At 43.3% G+C, this 21,651-nt stretch overlaps 1 protein-coding gene across 8 annotated transcripts in view; it reads left to right on the forward strand.

The window, feature by feature from the left end:
* Window positions 1-2,816: 2,816 nt before the first annotated feature.
* Window positions 2,817-21,651, forward strand: part of RPRD1A (regulation of nuclear pre-mRNA domain containing 1A) — a 71,280-nt gene continuing 52,445 nt past the window's right edge. The window contains exon 1 of one of the 8 annotated variants that reach the window (XM_024106200.3): window positions 2,817-3,099. In XM_024106200.3, coding sequence (XP_023961968.1) covers window positions 2,949-3,099 — 151 coding nt within the window. In that variant the 5' untranslated portion in view covers window positions 2,817-2,948. The other 7 variants (XM_005296557.4, XM_065583995.1, XM_065583994.1 and 4 more) reach the window with 7 other exon arrangements.

A 21,651-nucleotide genomic window follows, 5' to 3' on the forward strand; every position in this document is an offset into this window, starting at 1 on the left:
GTACATAGTTTAGTCCTATTCAGTGTCTACTCGGCGCTTCTTGGCTTGTCTCTTGTATTCATTAAATGGAGCATCTCCTGTCACTGTCCAGCAATAGTCTGCAAGCATTGATGGGCTCCATTTACCCTGATAGCGTTTCTCCATTGTTGCAATGTCCTGGTGAAATCGCTCGCCGTGCTCGTCGCTCACTGCTCCGCAGTTCGGTGGAAAAAAATCTAGATGAGAGTGCAAAAAATGTATCTTTAGTGACATGTTGCAACCAAGGCTTTTGTATGCCTTGAGGAGATTTTCCACCAACAACCTGTAGTTGTCTGCCTTGTTGTTTCCGAGAAAATTTATTGCCACTAACTGGAAGGCTTTCCATGCCGTCTTTTCCTTGCCACGCAGTGCATGATCAAATGCATCATCTGGAAGAAGTTCACGAATCTGAGGACCAACAAAGACACCTTCCTTTATCTTAGCTTCACTTAACCTTGGAAATTTTCCACTGAGGTACTTGAAAGCTGCTTGTGTTTTGTCAATGGCCTTGACAAAGTTCTTCATCAGACCCAGCTTGATGTGTAAGGGTGGTAACAAAATCTTCCTTGATTCAACAAGTGGTGGACTCTGAACACTTTTCCTCCCAGGCTCCAATGACTGTCGGAGTGGCCAAACCTTCTTGATGTAGTGGGAATCTCTTTCACGACTATCCCATTCGCAGAGAAAACAGCAGTACTTTGTGTATCCAGTCTGCAGACCAAGTAAGAGAGCAACAACCTTCAAATCGCCACAAAGCTGCCACTGATGTTGGTCATAGTTTATGCACCTCAAAAGTTGTTTCATGTTGTCATAGGTTTCCTTCATATGGGCTGCATGACCAACTGGAATTGATGGCAAAACATTGCCATTATGCAGTAAAACAGCTTTAAGACTTGTCTTCGACGAATCAATGAACAGTCTCCACTCATCTGGATCATGAACGATGTTGAGGGCTGCCATCACACCATCAATGTTGTTGCAGGCTACAAGATCACCTTCCATGAAGAAGAATGGGACAAGATCCTTTTGACAGTCATGGAACATGGAAACCCTAACATCACCTGCCAGGAGATTCCACTGCTGTAGTCTGGAGCCCAACAGCTCTGCCTTACTCTTGGGTAGTTCCAAATCCCTGACAAGGTCATTCAGTTTACCCTGTGTTATGAGGTGTGGTTCAGAGGAGGAGGATGGGAGAAAATGTGGGTCCTGTGACATTGATGGTTTAGGACCAGAAGTTTCATCCTCTTCCTCGTCTGACTCAAGTGAGAATTATTCTGGTGCATCAGGTTGGGGGCAGGGAACCCCCTGTGATTGGTGACTCTTCTCCAGGAGGCGGGCAATTGAGGAAGAACAGGAGGGGAGGGATAGCTCAGTGGTTTGAGCATTGGCCTGCTAAACCCAGGGTTGTGAGTTCAATCCTTGAGGAGGCCATTTAGGGTTTGGGGGCAAAAATCTGTCTGGGGATTGGTCCTGCTTTGAGCAGGGGATTGGACTAGATGACCTCCTGAGGTCTCTTCCAACCCTGACATTCTGTGAGTCTATAACAGTCAATCAGAGCTGCTGTAGGATACAGACAGCGCATCCCTTCCCTGACAGGAACTAAGAGGACTTTAGGTGATGGGGGAGATGGAGCAGCTGATACTATCTTCACAGGACAGGTGGGGGGAAGGAAGAGGAGAAAGATCCCATAGGTGCGGGCTGCCTTCTCCCATTCTGTGAATAATGGGTCAGTCTGCTCTCTGCTTCTTCCTCCTCCTGTCTTCATCCTGACACCACCAAGCCTGCTAATGAGGAGTGAGTATAGAGTCCCTGCAGTTGACCTCATCAGAACCTGGGATGGATGAGAAGAGGACATTGCTTCATCTGTCCCTGTCTCCTCCCGCCCCCCTCCCCAACCTGGGAATGGATGGGGAAGACCCCCTGGTGCTGCACTATTGAATTAATTGCCTCTCCCCCAGGAGCTACAGCAGTGGAGGCAGAATTGATGTAGAAATGAGGGGATCAGGGTTTTGGGGTGCAGAATTATGTGAGCTATGTAATATACTTCTTGGCCAGGGGATGGCAGCTGTGGGGTTTGAGGTGCAGACTTAAATAATTAGAATGTTAAGGTATGAGGAGACCACGCCAACAGGCAGCCATGGAGCACCCCTGTAGTGGGAGCCTAGATCACCTGAAAATCAATACATTTGGGAGAACAGGGGGCAACACTAATTGTCACAGACTTGTGCTGGGGTGGGTGTAGGGAGTTCAAAAAACAGAAGAGAGCCCAAAACCCAAGCCAAAACCCCTACTTTATTTTCAAAAAAATCTCATGACTTTTGGGATACTCATATCATGTTGGGGGTGTGGGCTCTGACATGACATTTTTAATTTTGGGGGTTAGCGGTAGGTACTGCGCTTGTTCTGTGTCAAGGGCAGCAGAAAATAGCTCTTGGAGGGATGGCAACTGCCAGGGGAGCCAGGCATGAAGTGAACAATGTAAATGATCCACGAGGCCGGTCCAAACCAGTGAAATGTTCAGAGACACCCCAGATCCATCTCCCCTGATCCATCTCCCCTGCTTCTCAATGTTTCGTATCAAACGCGCCCCCCCATAGTCCGCGTGTTGCAGGGCCGCTGCTGCCCAGGCCTGCGGGGTGAACGCGGGGATCATTATGCGCCAGCATCCACGTGCCCCAGACTCTGCCCCCGCCCCTTGGGCTCCTCCTCTCCCCGGCCAGGGGCGTGGCCTTGTATTTCACCCGGAAGTGGGAAGTTCGGTTCCGCCCCTCGCTCAAGACCCGCCCCGGTAGTGACGTAAGGAGTGAGGGCGGAGAGAATCGGGCTCTGGGCTGCCGCCATTTTGGTTGCGTGGGGCCAGGGCCGGTGGGTTTGTCAGGCGCGGGCCCCGCCGGGCGGCGTGTGAGGGGCGCGCGGGCGGGAGGGGCGGGATGTCGGCGTTCTCGGAGGCGGCGCTGGAGCGGAAGCTCTCGGAGCTCAGTAACTCCCAGCAGAGCGTGCAGACGCTGAGCCTCTGGCTCATCCACCACCGCAAGCACTCGGGGCTCATCGTCACCGTCTGGGAGCGGGAGCTGCGCAAAGGTGAGGTCGGCACTGGGCAGGCCGAGTCCGCCCCATGCTGCTGGCTCGCCCCGGCCTGGGGCTCACCCCTCCCCCGGCACTGGCCGCCGGGGGCGAGCGGAGCCGCCGGGACAAGTAGGAGCCCCGAGGGCCCTGCTCTGCTGAGGGGGCGGCCGCTCTGTGTCTTCTCCGCCTCGCTGCCCCACCCCCCGGAAGGCGGCATCGCCCGCGGCACGCGGCCTTGCCCCGGTGACCCGCCGCCTCCACTGCTGGGAAAACAGCGCGTTGTGTGGGGAGCGGGCCCGGGCTAGGAGCTGCGGCTCTGCTACGGGCTCGGCGGCGATCCCTGTCCTAGCGCGCTGGGGAAGAGCAGTGCGGCAGGCGGGTCCCCGGGGATGCGCTGTGCCGGGGTCCGCGCTGTGCCTTGCTTGGCGTGGAGACTTCCAACTGCGTCAGCGGGTTTGTCTCTTTTCAGAGACCGTTAGTCAGCGGGTAGGACTAATTAAAGGGACACCGTCAACTTTACAAAGAAGGCTTTTTTAACCTATGATGTTTTAGTGGTACTGAAGATCCGTATAACAAAGGCTAGAGACTCGTTTTCCCTTTCGGTATTTACTTTCAGTGTTGGACATTGTTTTGTGTATAATCAGTTTTTCAGTGTAGTAGGCAAATTGCTGTTTGTGGCTCCTTCACAGCAGTAGCCTGGAGTAAATACATTAAATAGAAACGTGTGATGTGTAACTACAAAAATGGGCAGGAGGACTCAGACAAGTGTGAGAACTAAAGCTTTGTTTACCTGGCTTTGGAAACTGACTCTATTTCAGTCTGTCTTTTTTAAACTTTGAGGTTGTCTCCTTGGTAATATGCGTTCACCCTAAATTTAGTTTTTCCTAGCAAATGAATTGTAGACTTTCTGCTGCAATGACAGGAGCTGGCCTATTTGCCATAGTACTAGAAGTCACCTTAGCTGATAACTTGCTCTTCCTGGCAACTTTTGCTTTCACTCTCCCCATAGTTACCTTTAACACAGCAGAGACATTTAGGGATTTGAACAGGAAGAGTTTAGGGGTGGGTTTTTCATTAAGGAGGAGAAGCTGGTAGGCAGCAGTCCAACAAAATTGATAGGAAAAAATTGGCTGCCCTGATGTATGTGCCTTGCCCTATTGATAGATCGCAGTGTCCAAATAAATCTGTTAGTCTTTAAGGTGCCAATGGATTCCTCCTTGTTTTTGTGGATACAGACTAACAGGGCTACCCCTCTGATAAGTGGTGGATTAAAGTGTTTTTTTTTTTTTCTGGGTTGGACCACATAACTTCATAGACATAGAATTGGTTCATCCTAGAAATGTGGGTTTAAAATTAAATAGGATTAAGTTAAAAGGAAAACTTTAGTATTCGTATCTTATAATTATTTTAGCCTGTATTGAAACAGTATGTAAGTTTTAACATCTTACATTAGGCTTTCATGTGTTTTGTATTAGGAACGTTTAAAAATACATTTGATTTTAAAATACATTTTAGTTCACTTCTTGCAGAAAATGGCTCTCTTTTGAACTTTCAAATCACTAGACTGAACAGAGTAAGTAGAATTAATATCAAACCCAAAACTTGTGGGTTCTTGGTAGAAACCATGGGATGTCAGAATGCACAAACTGAAGTTAATTGTCTACTACACAGATATGTAGGTTTAACTACTTTATCTAAGTTATTTTGTAAAGTAAAAGTAACTTCCCTAGAACAACACTGTCTCCGGAGCAGTTTCTCTTGTTTTTCATGGGTTTTCTCCTACAGGTCTAAAAAACAAAAATCCCAAACGCACCCCAAATAAATTATTTAAGATCACTGTTTTGAATGATGGAGAAGTTTATGAAGAACAGCTGATTGTAGGAGCCTTTTTAATTGGTTTTATTTTCTATCTTCATCAACATACATATGAGTTTGAGGGTATGAGGCAGTCACTGTAGTACCATCAGTATATTGCTCATGTCCAGCTCTTTAACTCCTTATGAAGTTCAGATAGTATAGTTAAGGCTATGTTTTAGTCACGGGTATTTTTAGTAAAAGTCATGGACAGGTCACATACCGTAAACAAAAATTCATGGGCCTGTGACCTGTCTATGGCTTTTACTAAAAATACCTGCTGTAAATAAAGCTGGGGGAGGGGGACCGGCCTGGGAGTGGGGGCTGGGCCACGGCCTGGGACTCCTGCTGGTACTGGGGAAGGGAGGGCTGGTAGGGGCTTCCTACCTGGCTCTGCATCCCTGCAATTCCTAGGTGGCAGGGGCCAGGGCAGAAACTGCTCCCACCACAAGTGTTGGCTGCCGCAGCTCCCCCACCACCAGCCGCTGCAAAGGTCACAGAAAATCATGGAATCTGTGACAACTCACAGCCTTAGGCACTGTGACTAGGGAAATGGTTGAAACTCAGTCTGTCAGTGGTTTCAATCTTATTTGATCATGCCCCCCTTCTTTATGTCTGTAGTAGTTTTATGCACCACACCATACAAGTATGTATACCGATTTAAAAAAAAATCAATATGTAACTCTCACAAATATTAAAAGCAGTAAGGCATTGATTCAAACAGAGCAAACAATCCATTATAATAAAAGCAAAACTGCGATTGTGGTTGATGCTTACAATTAAATGTGGACACCACGTCGTAGCAACGTATAGATGGCAACGACTTTGTATAATTCTATGCAAGTTAAAACAAATCCATCAAAATACACAGCGTCCTCTGAGAACCTGTATGGAGGAATCAGCTTTGCTAATTATTCATTGCTGTGGGTAAAGTGCGCAGTAAGTCTTTTTTTTTTTTTTTCTTCCCCTCCCCTTTCCCTAAAGCTTCTCATGGCCATCCCAGAATAGATTCCACATTTTGAGAACATCCTCTCTAAGTAAATGGAGGTAGTGTTGGTTGGCAGGATGAAGCACTCTGAAGAATTGACAGCAATGTTTGCTGGTAGCATCTGTCTCCACTTGTCAAGGTTGTGCTCTCTTGGGGGAGGGGATCTGTATGGGGTCCTTAGCAGAAATACTATTATTTTTATCTTCACCTGAATCATGATTTCGCTACAGTGTTGCGTGCCTTTACCACCTCAAAGTAGGATGGTGCAATGCTTCTGACTTGGGGCTAACCTCTGGAGTGTCTGGAAACTACAGCTGTTTAGACATGTGGCAGTCCAGCTCCTGTCTAAGAAAAAAACACTGAGATCACTTCATGCTGCACTGTCCATTTCAAGTTTCTGGTCTTCATTTTTTAAGCTATAGAAATTGCCTTTTGTTCCACATCCCAACCTTCAGCTTCATTTGAGGATGCTGTGGCTGACAAACCCCAACCTCTATCTTAACTATTTGTCTGTGATCACCACGGTATTTGAAAGCCTCACAAAAGTTGTTACTTATATTTCAGTACTGTCTAGAAACCCCAGCCAAGATTAGGGCCTCATTGTGATAGATGCAGTGCTAACACATCATAGACAGGCCCTAACCCCAGTAGTTTCCAATGTAATGAACAATATAGGCAAAGAGTGGGAGGGGAAACAAGCACAGAGCGAAGTGACTTGCCCAAGGTGAGACAGTAGGTCCTTGGTAGAACCAGGACTAGAATCTAGGGGTAGGTCCACACTACCCGCCCAATTCGGTGGGTGGAGATAGATCTTCTGGGATCGATTTATCGTGTCTCATCTGGATGCGATAAATCGATCCCAGAAGTGCTCCTCCGTCGACTGTGGAACTCCTGCTTGCCGAGAGAAGGAAGCGCTGTCGACGGGGGAGCTTGCCTGCGCCGCGTGGACCTGCAGTAAGTAAACTTAGTTCGATCTAGGAAACGTCGACTTCAGCTATGCTATTCTCGTAGCTGAAGTTACGTTTCCTAGATCGATCCCCCGCCCCAGTGTGGACCAGCCCTAGGTCTCAGGAGACCTAGTTCAGTGCCTTTTTTTATCAAACCACATGAATACATCTGCCCAACTCTCCTGCCCTGTGAGATAAAGAATTAGTAATAACTTTGTTTTAGAGAGTAGGTGATTTTGCCAGTGATACCCAGGAATTCTGTGACAGAATTAAAAATTGAACCCATATCTCCTGAGTCCCAAACCAGTGCCTTAATAACCATAATGCCATCTTTCATCTCATAATTCATTCTTGTGGAAGGTCCTTAATAGTGGAATATGCCACCACCAGGGATAAGCTGAGCAACCTTAAGAGCACAGTACAATGCAAGACTAATTTCTCTGGAGCCTTTCGCTTAACTAATGAGTGGAATGGCCATGGATGCGTGTCTTGGACAACAGTTTGCCTAGTTTTTCATCTTAAATGGCTTCAGTATTAAAGATAGGAGCTCTCACACCTTTGTTCCTCTTAGTCAGTGGCCACTGTATTTCTAAAATTGTGTAATGGGAACTAGACACTATGGTGAAATTGGGGTGAGGAGGTGGTATTTAGACATGCATATACTATTTACTGTCTGGATAAGTTAACCTATTGTAACAATTCTATTCTTCTGGAGCCTAATCTCATGAGATTCTGGTTCTGACAGTGAACTCTTGCAGTTTGCTTTAAAAACTAGCAAAATGAGTGACAAAATACAAACTTCTGGAATGTGAAAACAAACTTCTCAACATGTCTTTTTTGGGTTACAATTAGCTAGAATTCTCATATTTGTAATTTTTTGTCCTCTTAAAACTTCATATTAAAATATAGATCTTTTCTTTAATGTTTTGGGTTTTATTTTTAGCTTCTTCCTATTTTTCTTTCCTTCAGATCCCTTGTCCAGAGTACCTTAGGTAAATTTTACCTCACTTGGTTTTTGGTAATTATGTAAAGATGGTTACAGTAATAGGAGCTGTTTAATTCCATGATGCAGCTTTTTTTCTTGACCCTCTTTCTCCAGTCGTCAGTAAAGAATGACTCTTTAGATCATGCTTTTAAGAGTACAGAAACAAATGGTATTGGAAAGATTTTTTTTCTGTGCTGATGGCTATGGTAAGATAAGGGGAAATGGCTGATCAAACTGAATTGAAGTAATTCTGAAGTAAGCTCCCATCCCTACTTGCATGTTCTTAAGTCTTTGGACGGAAATTCTTGATTAGAATAACTTTGTACAGTTGCAGAAGAGTAATCATTTTTAGTTTTTAGCTATTATAGATTTCACTTTGTCTAGATGTGTGTGTACATAAATTCAAAGGAAAACTGTTAAAATGCAATCTGTGGAATTTTCTTGCAATCTGTGAAATTTTCATGCAATTATATTTGTAACATTTGGAAATATGTAAATAATTAGAATTATTTCAAAATAGGATGCTGAATTCCCTGCAGTCTTATGGCATGTAATGACTTTTTTTTACTTATTTGTCTTGGTTGTAGCCAGCAGCAGGACAGTAGGATTTGTCCATGAATTTACAGTCCCTTAGTGTAAACAGTATCTGAGTGTTTTGTAAGCATGCATTACAGTTCATAAACTGTGAGATTTTTTTTTTGGACCTTTCTCCAAATGAATTATATAACAGACTTTTTACTAATGCTTCTTGACTGTAGCTAATGAAAAGATTAAATGTATATATCCTAGAATTCATCATTCTGTGAAATTACAGATACTATGGGTTGACAGTAGACTTCTGGCATCTGTCATATGATGACATATTCATCAGATGAGTCTACTCATTAGAGACTTTCTTTAAAAGGTTGGTTGGAACATACATGCTGAATGCTCCTGTAGATTGACTAGTATGGCTTTTAGTGTGTGTTTAAACTTGTGTTCCACTCATTTTCTTTTTGTTTTTTAGCTAACCTATGAGATAATATGCATATACATATAATTTTTAAATTTAGATTTTTTTTGTCATAACTGTCATTTAGTTCATGCTCTGGGTCTGTGCTAGCATATTGATGAAAATATTTTTATATTATTGAAAAGAGGCTATAGCAATTGGAAGCATGACACCATTATTACTTCAGAGATAAGAAACTACAGTGATTAGAGCCCAACTATAATTTTAATAGCATTGTCATGAACTTCAGTTGAGATTGATCCGTCTAGGTTTGTAGCTGTTTCTTTCATGCATGTTCAGGGTATGTCAGCCTCTTGATGTGACATTGTCATAAGGCATTGTAATGACTCCAAACTGTGGCTTTTTTTGGTAAGAAAAAGTTGCCTTTCTGTTTGGTTATAATCTTCAGACTTAGCCACATGGATCAAAGCGTCTCTCTATATGAGGCGGTTGGGGATGGGTGGCATTATCTGAAGAGGTCAAATCAGATAGAGAGAAAAGTATTGATACTGTCCCAGTTCCACCCATGAGACATCATTCAGAGTAGATATTTGTATTATGATCTCCCCTTTCCTTTCTTGTATGTTGTAATCAGCAGTGTAATAGCCAACAATGCTTACATTTAAAATTTTAATTATACTGTACCTATTGAAATGAGTGAGGCAGTTCACACTTCTCCAAGCTGTTTCATGTCTGTAGGGTCAGGTAGATATTAATAGGGAAAAGCTATATCTTTGGAACTGTAAGGGCTAAACACTTACAAATTAAAGTGTAGATTCTAAAGCCCAGAAAATGCGCCATCAGAGAAAAGTACCAGTTCTTCAAACTGCCATGAACGGGATCAGTCTGGCTCCTGATATAGTGGGTTAAAATTTAACTTTCTCTAAATATATGATCTGTGCATGACACTCCTGTGTTTTAACTCTTGAGTGAAGAGCTGATAGAATCTCCCCAAACTCTTAACCTGTGAGGGCTGTGGTAGCAAAGAAGAGTGTGAGTCAAGTCCCCACCAGTTGTTTCATGTGACTCCCTCTGCTGTATATACTTGCTGCCCTGAAAACAATCCAGTCAGTTCCTCCTTAACTGCAGAGGAGCTGTGTACCATGTCAGCAGTTGTAGCTCTTTGGATCCCAGTAATTGCTTGAGGTATCCTTTCTCAATACCAGCTTTGTCTTTCAATCAAGTCTGGAACTTATTGAAGTTCTTATATCTTGGCTGCTGATGTTTCGTGCAATTCTTGCTTGACTTTTGTCAGTACTTTGGCACTTGGTGACACTTGATTTTTTTGTTGGCGCTTTGATGTTCTGACATTTACTAATTGTTGGTGCCTGTAGTCTTCTTTGGCATGCTGCTTTTTATTTTGCCACCAGCTCATCAACCTGCTGTTTATCTTTTCCCTACTGAGGCAGCTTTTGTAGTCTTCACAGAGATTACCTGAGTACTTGGGTTAGTTAAACCTTTCTGCAAGCATCCACGTTGCTAAGCCACACTTGCGGCATATCTGGTAGGTGCATGCATCCTGGTTATATGCTAGAATTTCCAAGGGCATATCCCATGGTTCATAGTGCAATACCACTCCATGAATTGTTTTGTGGTGTATTTTGGAAAAATTATCTGTCCCTCCCATGTCCCTATGTGGAAGAGTTCTTTGCTCACCAATACAGAGAATTTAAACTCTTCTGGCATTGCACACTCCTCATTTCCATCTTCACCTCTGTTCTATCCACTGTTAAGGCATTGATCCAGATCAGGATGATGACCTATTCCAGCAATTGTCACTGTTAATCCAACACCTGTTTTCACAACTGGAGGCAGATAGAGGGCATGAGACTTGGTAGAGAGCATTTTCGCAGCAGGCCTTGGTGCGGACACAGCAGAATTGAGACAGCTGATGCAGGTTGTAATAGCTGTAGATTCTCTTATGTTGACCTGATGTTGGATCAGGAGCACAAGTACAGAGTGGGTATACACTGTCATGCAGACCCAACCCTCCAGTGTCAGGACATGCAGATGAGGGAGTCCAGAAGTAGGCTCTTACCTCAGACTGCTACAGGTTGGTTGCTAACCAGTTTTGTCAACTGTGACCATCTCCTTCCCCCCACAAAGTGAACGTGAAGTTGTACCCTGATGTAAGAGTGCACTCAAAAGAACTTCCATACTAAGCAGTTGCAGATGGTGGTAGTATGTACATTTTGACAACGTATGGTAAGTTGGCACTGCTTGCAAACTTGTTTGGATGCAGTATGCCCAATGACATTTGTGTTGTTGGGACTGCTGTGCACTCCACAACATATGCAAGCATAATGGGGAGAGCGTTCTCCAGGAATGGGTTGAAGACTGGCTGCCTGTACACCAGAACCTAAGAGTGCGCCTTTGATCACTGGGACTGGGAGAACAAGGGAAGTAAGGGATGGCTTGTGTGGCCACATCCTTCTTTGTGTGGGGAAAATGTGGGGCTGTGGAGTGTTGTACTGTGTAGACTGACATGTTTGCTGCTGTTCTGAAAATTAAAAGCTTTTGATTTAAGCTTTCTGCCTCTTATTTCCCAAACACACTCACCTGTGGATTGTTCAATCAAATACTTTAGTAAAACCAAATGCAGGCAATCCAGCTGCTACTGTCCAGAGTGAAAATATTAAGAGTGACATGTACAGTGAACACAAAGTAAATCAGTGTGATGTCACTGATAAAATTGCACATCACCAGTGTTCTTGTACTACTTCTCCTGTAGTTGCACGGTGGTAGGACGAACAGAATACATATATCCATACTCACTTCTGTTCTAGGAGTTTGACTGCCACATTGCCGACCCCACTCCAGAATTGTCAAGTGGTGCATTGACTGCCAGGTATGTTAGCATGGAGGAGAGTCCACTGGAGAAGGTACTGGTCATCAGGCTAAGCAGCTGCTTGAACGTTTCCTTCTGCTGCTGCCAGTCATGCTCCTTCATCTCCCTGTCCTGCTCCAGCAACTGCTTCTGGAATTCTCACTGCTGGTGTGACCTGTGGCTAAAGTCATTTTGCATATCCTGCAGCTGGTCATCTTTGGAACATTTTTTCTTTTCCCCTGCTAGTTCAGGGCCCTCATCCCAAAAGCTGCTGGAGGGCTGCTTGGTGCAGCAGATGTGGGCAGCCTTGCAAAGGCAATAAAAGAGTTTCTTTCTTTCTTTCTTTCTTTCTTTCTTTCTTTCTTTCTTTCTTTCTTTCTTTCTTTCTTTCTTTCTTTCTTTCTTTCTTTCTTTCTTTCTTGTCTAGGGAAATAAAAATCTCTCTTAACATCGTGTCACAGGAAGGTCACAAAATTGATACTTTGATCTTCTCCATCCCCACATTTATCTCCTTTCTCCATATTTGCCTGTTGATAACCAGCTGCAACTCAGGTCACCAGCCCACCAATACAATGGAAAATCTTGGAATTTTTTTAAAATAAAATAAAAAATATGTATTTTTTTTATCTGTATGGGGGTGGGTTTGGTGCCCATAAACCAGGGACCTTTTACCAGTGCTTGGCTTAACGCTATTTCAGGTAGTGGTGTCATTAGAAGATGTTAATTTGCTAGAGATTCAGGATTGGAAGAGGGAATTTTTCCAGGCCTGTGGTAGAAGACCATCTGTCTATGTCAAAGAGGTATTTCCTTGCCTGGTGACTGATCAGTGAGTGACTAGAGAGGACTTGTAAGCTGTGGGGCGGGGAGGGTTTGTCCTGCATAGGCATATCTTGGACTGTTTTGAGGATTTCCTGTATGAAAAGTTCACAAGCATATTCTTCTGGGAGTGGACCAAAATCTCAGTGAACGCAAAAAGCATGCTGAAATAGGATGCAGAAACTTGCTTACCATGAATATGCCTTTTCACAGCCCCTGTACGTCCGCAAGAGACTTTCACTCTGGGTGGATTTGATTTAAATCACTAATCAGGAAGACTCGATTTAATCATGGATTTCTACATAATAGTGCATTCTTGTTGGTTATTATAACCTTAATACATATTCTTCACAACTCAGATATAGGTTTCATTTTTAGAAGGTACAGTGTACATTTTTAAAGTGATTTATTTTATTTTGAAAACTTTTCAGATTAGTTTTACAGCTATATCAGAAAATGATGTCAAGTATCAGAGGGGTAGCCGTGTTAGTCTGAATCTGTAAAAAGCAACAGAGGGTACTGTGACACTTTTAAGACTAACAGAAGTATTGGGAGCATAAGTTTTCGTGGGTAAGAACCTAACTTCTTCAGATGCAAGTAATGGAAATTTCCAGAGGCAGGTATAAATCAGTATGAAGACAACGAGGTTAGTTCAATCAGGGAGGGTGAGGTGCTCTGCTAGTAGTTGAGGTGTGAACACCAAGGGAGGAGAAACTGCTTCTGTAATTGGATAGCCATTCACGGTCTTTGTTTAATCCTGATCTGATGGTATCAAATTTGCAAATGAACTGGAGCTCAGCGGTTTCTCTTTGGAGTCTGGTCCTGAAGTTTTTTTGCTGTAAGATGGCTACCTTTACATCTGCTATTGTGTGGCCAGGGAGGTTGAAGTGTTCTCTTACAGGTTTTTGTATATTGCCATTCCTGATATCTGACTTGTGTCCATTTATCCTCTTGCGTAGTGACTGTCCAGTTTGGCCAATGTACATAGCAGATGGGCATTGCTGGCACATGATGGCATATATAAGATTGGTGGCCATGCAGGTGAATGAGCCATGATTGAACTAACCTCGTTATCTCCATACTGATTTATACCTGCCTCTGGAAATTTCCATTACTTACATCTGAAGAAGTGAGGTTCTTACCCACTAAAGCTTATGCTCCCAATATTTCTGTTAATCAGAAAATGAATGATTGTTTGGTTATTTCATTTACCAAAGGGTAATTGAAGCAGATATTTATGAAGTCATTGGGAGGTGAACTATCTCCAATTCAACAGGTTAATCGTTAATATTTGGAGGATTTTCTTGTCATGCTGTATTAGAAGGAGAACATCACCAGACAGACATTTCAATTGTTCTATTTAACTAAAACAACACAGTATGTATTCTGGATTTTTTTCTTCAACAGCAAACATATTTTAACACAAGAAGTGCATGAATTTTTGAATTTAGTTAAACAGTCAAGGTTTGTTTTTGCTAAAATTGTTTAACTAAAATAGTTAAATATATTAAAACAAAAATTAAATCGACTGTCAGCCAGGTCAACATGAGAAACTTAAAAGTTTTGGCTTCTGCAGCTAACTCCGTCGTCTTCACCTTCATTTTCCTGTTTGTTCATAATCTGGAAAAGAAAAACAAGCTTTCCTGCTTTTTCATGTCCCAAATGATTTTTCAGTTTGGAATGAATTAGTCCAAAGGAAGAAAATATTCTTTCTACACAGAAAAAGCTACTGCTGTTAAAAGTGAGATTATCACTTCAACAGTCTCTAAATCTAAGTGCTTAAGTGACTTCCACCAGTTCACTGGTGTGACTTCCTTTAAAACATCATCAGGAAACATCTATTTCTTTAATGGTTCTTATTCCCCAACTGGGTCTTTTTTACAGCCTACTGCCATTATATGTTTTCCCTTCTAGTGAGAGAATGGTATGGTAGATCTCAAATCAACAAAGACTACGCTCAGAAAGACCTCAAGACTTCTGGAATATGCTGCTCAAACAGTTTCACTTTTGTTTCTACTGCCTGTTCCTCCCTTCTCACATTTATCTCCAAACTACTTCTCCTTGTCCAGATCTATTCTGTCCCCAGCAATTTTCTATTCCAGGGGTCGGCAACCTTTCAGAAGTGGTGTGCCAAGTCTTCATTTATTCACTGTAATTTAAGGTTTTGTGTGCCAGTAATACATTTTACATTTACAGGGGCCAGCAGATGGAACCCCAGACTGGAAGCGGGCTGAGCGGGGCCAGTGGCCAGGACTCGGGCTGGCAGTGGGCTGAGTCGCTCAGTCTGCTGCCGGTCTGGGGTTATGGCCGCTGGCCCCACTCAGCCCACTGCCGGCCCGGGGTTCTGTTCATCCAGGCCGGCAGTGGGTTGAGCGGGGCCGGTGGCTGGGACCCAGGCTGGCGGACGGAACCCCAGGCCGGTAGCAGAGTGCCACTGAAAATCAGCTCGCGTGCTGCCTTTGGCACGCATGCCATAGGTTGCTGACCCCTGTTCTATTCATTGAACTTTTTGAAACTTTGCACTTTTAGAGAGAGGTAAGGCATTGAGTCTGTATACACAAATTTGCAGAGGGACAATAGGGTTGAGATCTGTTATCTCACCTCTGTATCTATGTATGTATGTTAATATTTTTTGCTGTTAACAAGCATGTTATCTCTGGAAACACAAATCCTCAGTTTGAGAACTGCAAAACTAAGCATCTCTGATGGTATCTTCTAGACTGAGCACTGAGTCCCATTGGGTAGATAAAAAGATTAAACTAAATCATCTGTACAGAAGCCCCTGGAACCCCATAATATTGGGTCCATAGTCCATGAACTATTGGAACTCATTTACAAAACTTTTCTTAAACATTACATTATATTATCTCATACTATAGAATTAGAATTTATAATCCCTATTCCATGATGACATATCTTTGAGCTATAATGCATCTTAATTAAAACTATCTTTAGATAGGCTTTTTCCTCAAAAAGTATTTTATCAAAAAATCCGATTTAAATAACCCTCCTTTTTTTTTAATAATCATTGATTTTTATCCACCCCGCTTTCTCTTAATATAGCCACAGATCATACAGTAGGATTTAAAACCCTGGCTGTCTTGGACCGTGCCAGTATGAGAAGAGTGCAGTGTGTGTGTGTCTCATATATAGAGTTATGCATATGTGCGTGTGCTACATGCATCCCTGTGTCTGCAGGCATCGCTCATTTTGTAATCTCAGTTGTGAATCGGTTAGCAGTATTCAGTTACATCTCAGATAGAATAAATGACTAGTTGCATATTTACTTCTTTTCTCCTTGATTGGAATCCATCTTAAATTGCATGTGATGGGGAGGAAGGGGGGAAAAGGGTGGCTGGGGAAATGGTGTGGCTTCTGCACTCAAGTGGCCTAACGGTCACCCCACAGTACATAATATTCTTCTTAATAATTGCATTGGCCATAAGCCAGCAAAATCCTACTACTTATGTTGCAGTTTCTCACTAGGAATAATAAAGATGGCAGCAGCCTCTTACCTGTCAGTGGCTGTGGCTCTGATGCTGTTTTCTCTCTGTTCCTTTCCCTGTCCCCGAGCAGGTCTATGGACTCTGGTCTGAGGATGTCCTCCTGTCCATCTGCCCATAGGGCCTGCTGGCTCTGGGGTATGTTTGATTTCTTCCAGTCCTTCTACTGCCAGGATCTCCTCTGTCTCTGCCAGTCTCTGTCCATAAGTGCATTTGCTCTTAAAACCCCATCAGGCACAACAGGGGGCTGTTCCATGCTTTGGGTAGTGTTGAGCAACTAGTCAAACTCTTTGTAGTGGTGGCAGGTTGATAGTAAGTTTCTAGATTTGTCGTTGCTATTTTTTGTAGTGTGTGTTTTTTATTCTCTGTACACTGACTTTCCCTCCATATAATCCCCTCCTCTGCCAGACTCTTGGAGATGCTCCTTTCCGGTTTGAATAAGGACTGGGAATGGTTGAGCCATTACAAACATTGAATCTCTCACACTTGTTATCTAACTGTCTGTCTGTACTCGGCTAGCTTGATTATCACTTCAAAAGTTTTTTTTCTCTTAATTAATTGGCCTCTCAGAGGTGGTAAGACAACTCCCACCTGTTTATGCTCTCTGTATGTGTGTATATATATCTCCTCAATATATGTTCCATTCTATATGCATCCGAAGAAGTGGGCTGTAGTCCACGAAAGCTTATGCTCTAATAAATTTGTTAGTCTCTAAGGTGCCACAAGTCCTCCTGTTCTTCCTTTAGAGGTGTGATTTTTGGTGTGTATCTCAAATTATGGTGCTTACTACACTAACTGTTCAAGTAAGCTGTGTAGAAATGCAGAAGACTGGGTGTAATGTGTTTATAAACTTGCCAGATGTAGTATATAAACTAATAGATTAGTTCCAGTGCAGAGAAAAGGAGCAGGTACAGAGGCAGGAAAATATGACCCCTACAAAGCCGTTAGAGGACAGTCACCTGGGTTACAGCTGCCTTCGTATGGGGGATAGGTTCTAGCCCCTTCCCCCAACCCTATCTTACAGTGAATCGTGAGTTCTAACTTATACCCCCAGCTGGGTAAGCAAGTCTGACAAATCCATATAAAAGGCTTCTTATGCATGGAAGAGAGGCTTGGGCTAAAACCAAGGTAAGAGTCTGGGCTAAATGAGTAGAGTTAAGCCAGGTTCTTTCTTGTGTGTTGTCCCAGCTCCCCCATCCCCTTCCATCCACGCACACAAACATCTCACCTGAGTCGTGCTTTCAGTCCAGGCCAGCTAGCATGGCAGGGTGTATAGGGAGTAGTGCATGGGTTCTGGTTTCACTTGAGCTAGTAGTACTCCTCCTGTGCTGTGAGAATGCAGACTAAATCATTTAGAGTGCTGATAGTCCTCCATTGTCTTCTCTCAGTTTCCTCCAGTGTGCCAAGGAGGACAGACAAATTCTCCCACAGTTCACTGGGAAAGAATTGGTTGCGCAGTTTACTGCAGCACAAAGAGCTATGGGATATATCTCCAGAAAGTCCTGATGATGCACATGGGGGAGCGCACCATAACTTGGGTAAGGGCTTGCAGTGTAGCTGCTCGTACACAGGCTGGAGTAACATGTGGTTCCTCATAGCATACATGTAACACACAATGAATATTAAACTGTCTGAATGCCTGCCATATACGTTTTGGATTAGACTTGCTTTCAGTGTGTCTAACTACCGGTTTGGTCGGAACTGTTTCAGCTAGCACTGGTTTAGTGCCAATATGAATGTCATTAAAATGGTTCAAACTGAAATGGTCCAGATGGGTCAACTACTCCCACAGTGCACCAGTAGCCTTTTGAAGTGTTCCGGAATCCATTGCTTCTGGGAGCTGTGCCAATAATTGGAATTCGGTAACCAGAGGGCATTGCAACTGAAAGTTCAGAAGAGCATTAGTGTGGGCATAAGGTAAAACTGCACCTTTTCAGAATGAGAGTCAATATACATCCAGTCCTAACATCCAATCCCTTCCTCTGTATTCACCTGGTGCAACGTCTCAGTATAGCAGTGTTGTTGGTTGTTACCACTTTTGTACTGCTCCCAGTGTCAATAGTCACCACCTAGCACCTGCCTTGAGCCAGGAAAACGTGTGTGATCTTAAATAAAACCCTAATAACCTGTAAATTGTGGCAGACAACACTACTAACACTTGAATCTAACATACTGTGTTTTACCAAGTGCCAAGGAAAATCTGTATAGTTCCCTGATCCCATTCATATTTTTTTTAATGGAAATCCAGACTTCCAGATTTCTGAGACATGAATATGACCGGTCATCTCCGAAGAGAGATGCTATAAGGGGTAGATAAAAGTTTTTAGATTGAGTCCAACAGAGTTGATTTTGGAAATCAATACGCTTAACTGTTCCTGAGAACATTTTACATTTAAGTCCTTTGTTCGTGTCGTTTAATTAGAATCTATACAGAGCAGAATATATTAGCAGCAAACGCTAAGGCAGGATTGTGTGTACTTCCAGATAGCAATTTAGCCTAGTTTGATATAGTTCTATTGCACATCAGCGAGAATTCAAGATTGAGATCTAGATACAGAAACACACATAGGTGGAGAAGTTTAAATGTGCATCATCCAGAGATAGGCTCTGAACTGGAACCCAAGAGACCTGGGTTCTAATCAGTGTTTCATTATTTTAGTAACTACAGAAAAATCTCTAACAATATTCCTCTGCCTGTGCTCCTTCAATGCTGGTTGGTTCTCTGCCTCAACTGCCAAATAATTCTTTGGATTAAGCATTTTGTATAACTAAATTGGGCAAATCTGTAATATCTGTAGATTGGATAGATCAGTGGTTCTGAACTGGGGTCTTGGGCTGCAAGCAGGTTTTTTGAGGGGGGAAACGCCAAGCAGGGCCAGCATTAGACTCCCTGTGGCCCAGGGCAAAAAGCTGAAGCCCCATCACATGGGTCTGAAGTCCTGGGCCCTGAGGACTGTGGCTTCACAGTGCTCTTGTGGTGTGGGGCATCAGGCAGTTGCTCTGTTTACTACCTCCTAACGCCTGCTCTGGCTTTTATATGCAGAAAACCAGTTGTAGCATAGCTGGGCTGTGGAGTTTTTATAGCATGTTGGGGGGTGGGGCTCAGAAAGGAAAATGTTGAGAACCCCTGGGCTAGATTGTATGGGGAGACTTTTTTTAAAGGCATTACATACACCATTATATATACACCAATATCCTATATGTTGCTTAAGACAATTTGTAAACGTTTCTTACCAGCAAATGGACAAGGAAAATATCTGGCTTTGTAATGTGTCTCATCTCAGTACAGTGAATATGAATATGGTTTGTTGAAATTGCACCTCTGACAGCTGGAGAAAACACTAGCTTTTTTGATGGAGATGTGGGGAGACTTTTTTCCTCCATCTGTTAATGGTAGTTCTTTAGAAAGAGGTCCCCCCCCCCCCTCGTATGAGCACTGTGAGGAAGTCAGCTTGCTGTCTCTGGGATTTCTTTCCATTGGATGGACTCCCTTGTGACAGAATGGCCTCCTTGTTTTTAGTGTTCCACTCCTTTTAATTAGGGTTTCTGAGCTTGTTTATAGAGGGACCCCACCTTTATGTGGCTTGTTTTCATTGTCTCTGACTTTCAGCTGTTAGGAGAACAGTGCAATGTCAGTAAGCAGATCCCAACCCATCAGTGTTGTTGGCACTGCTATCTGAGAGTATATTTTTGTTTCAGAAATCCACTATATTTCTCAAACTTGACTATTTTGAAAACTGAATAGCTATCTAGCCATGCGGGAAATAAATGGTTCTCACAAGTATTTATTCTGTGCAGCTATCAAGATATGTCTGGGCTGTTCTGTCCCCTGTGTATGTGTGCATGAAGAGATTTATGGTTCAATATGGTGACTTTTCAGAGTTAACACATTACAACTTCCAGATATCTTGTTTTGGGGAAACAATGTATCAAACTGATATCTTTTTCCTGTTAGTGACTGTATCAGTACGAGGGTTCAGTTCAGAGGATAGCTTTACCTAGCCAAAGGCTCCTACAATCTCAGATCACCTTACTTGGTTGCTCCGTAGTTTGTCCTCAAAACTCAGGTTTTGCTTGCTCCCATTTCAAGTGATACGCCAAAGGGGGCAGTATCTCAGAGCTTGTTGTAGAGACCAGCATGAGCAATTTACTCATATATTTGATAATTTTCAAAGAGTAACATTATTTTCTCTGGATTTCACCTTCCACCTATCATGCGGTGTCTCTGTGCCTGACCTAGATTACCAATCTGGGTTTTTTCAGTAAGAGGATTTTGCATACTGTTGTCCCTTAGACAAGAATCTAACTTCATGTCAACAATGTGTCTATTTCGGATGTTGAGAGCTGTTGTTAGTTCTCGCTGTATGCACTGGCATATGAGGGATTTTGTATAAGGAACATGATTAAAACAGTGTTCTATTTACACTGCAGAAATGTAATATTATCACGGAGGGGATGGGGTGCCACAATGTTACTGGATTCTCCTCCCCCAAAGTGTAGATGACACCTGACACCAGTATGCAAATATACTGGGCTGGTGACCAGTACAGGGAGTGGATTAAGCATCTCTAGACTGTGCAGGAAAACCAGGGACCAGAAACACACGTCTGGCAACTCGCCAACATCGTGCCTATTTTCTGAGGCGTTTGACAAGCACAGAGCCAGCGGTGGTGCATGATGAACTAGTCAGCTGGGATGGTGCCCTGGTGGCCCCAGAATTCAGCATGGGGCCTGATGGGAACCAGCGGCAGGTGCAGAGAGAGGCCTGCAAAGTGATTCTGTTGCTGAAATGAGTCCCAGAGGAGGCTTTGATGCAGGAGCAGCACATCCTGCTGTACTTGGAGGAGCTGTTTGATGCCCACCCGGGGAACAACCCGGCCGCAGAGCCTGCAGACGACAGACTGGACAGAAGCTGCCTCGGAGCCTGGTAAGTTTCTGGCTCCATCTAATGTTTAATATAGGAATGGGATGGATTTCAGTTCTGTGAAGCACTGCAAAAGTTATTAAAAGCCCTGGTTAACAGCATGTATCTGCTAATGGCAGATTGTACACCAGTTGTGCACCTGTTTCTCCCCCCCCCCTTTTGTCTCCTCTCCTCCTCCCCGCCCCCTCCCCCCTGTGGAATTCAAATTGGTGACCAGGAAATACAAACAATAAAAATGCCTTGAAAGTATTTATTTTACTAGAAAGGCACAGATTTTTGCTAGGGCATTTCTGTTTCTTAAAAATAATAACCTTACTGCCATACCTGTAAGTATGCTACTCTATAACCATCCAGTAGTGTAACAAGCCTTCTGGAAAGAGTGAATGGTATGGTGTGGTGGTAGTGGAAGTGTGTTCCATTCACAAATCTAGTCCATTTCAAGTAAAGGTAGTCCAAGCAGTACATAGGTGACACAATCATTTTGTCTCAAATTTGAATGGGTTTGAAAATGCATCTAGAAATATGCCAGAGGGTTGGGGTAATGGTTGTGGAGTTCTGTGTTGCATGTAATTATAACTGGCTAAGACACGTGGAACTTATGCAGCATCCTGTTGATTCCCTCATGAATTCTGACTCAATCTTAGGTGCTGATTAGATGTAGACTTTTCCTGAAGCCAGAACTCCAGATAGGTAATCACTTTTTGGTGAAGTGTGTATTTTTTAGGCCCACCT

The sequence above is a fragment of the Chrysemys picta genome, chromosome 2 (genome assembly GCF_011386835.1).
Source record: "Chrysemys picta bellii isolate R12L10 chromosome 2, ASM1138683v2, whole genome shotgun sequence".
Taxonomy (NCBI): domain Eukaryota; kingdom Metazoa; phylum Chordata; order Testudines; family Emydidae; genus Chrysemys; species Chrysemys picta.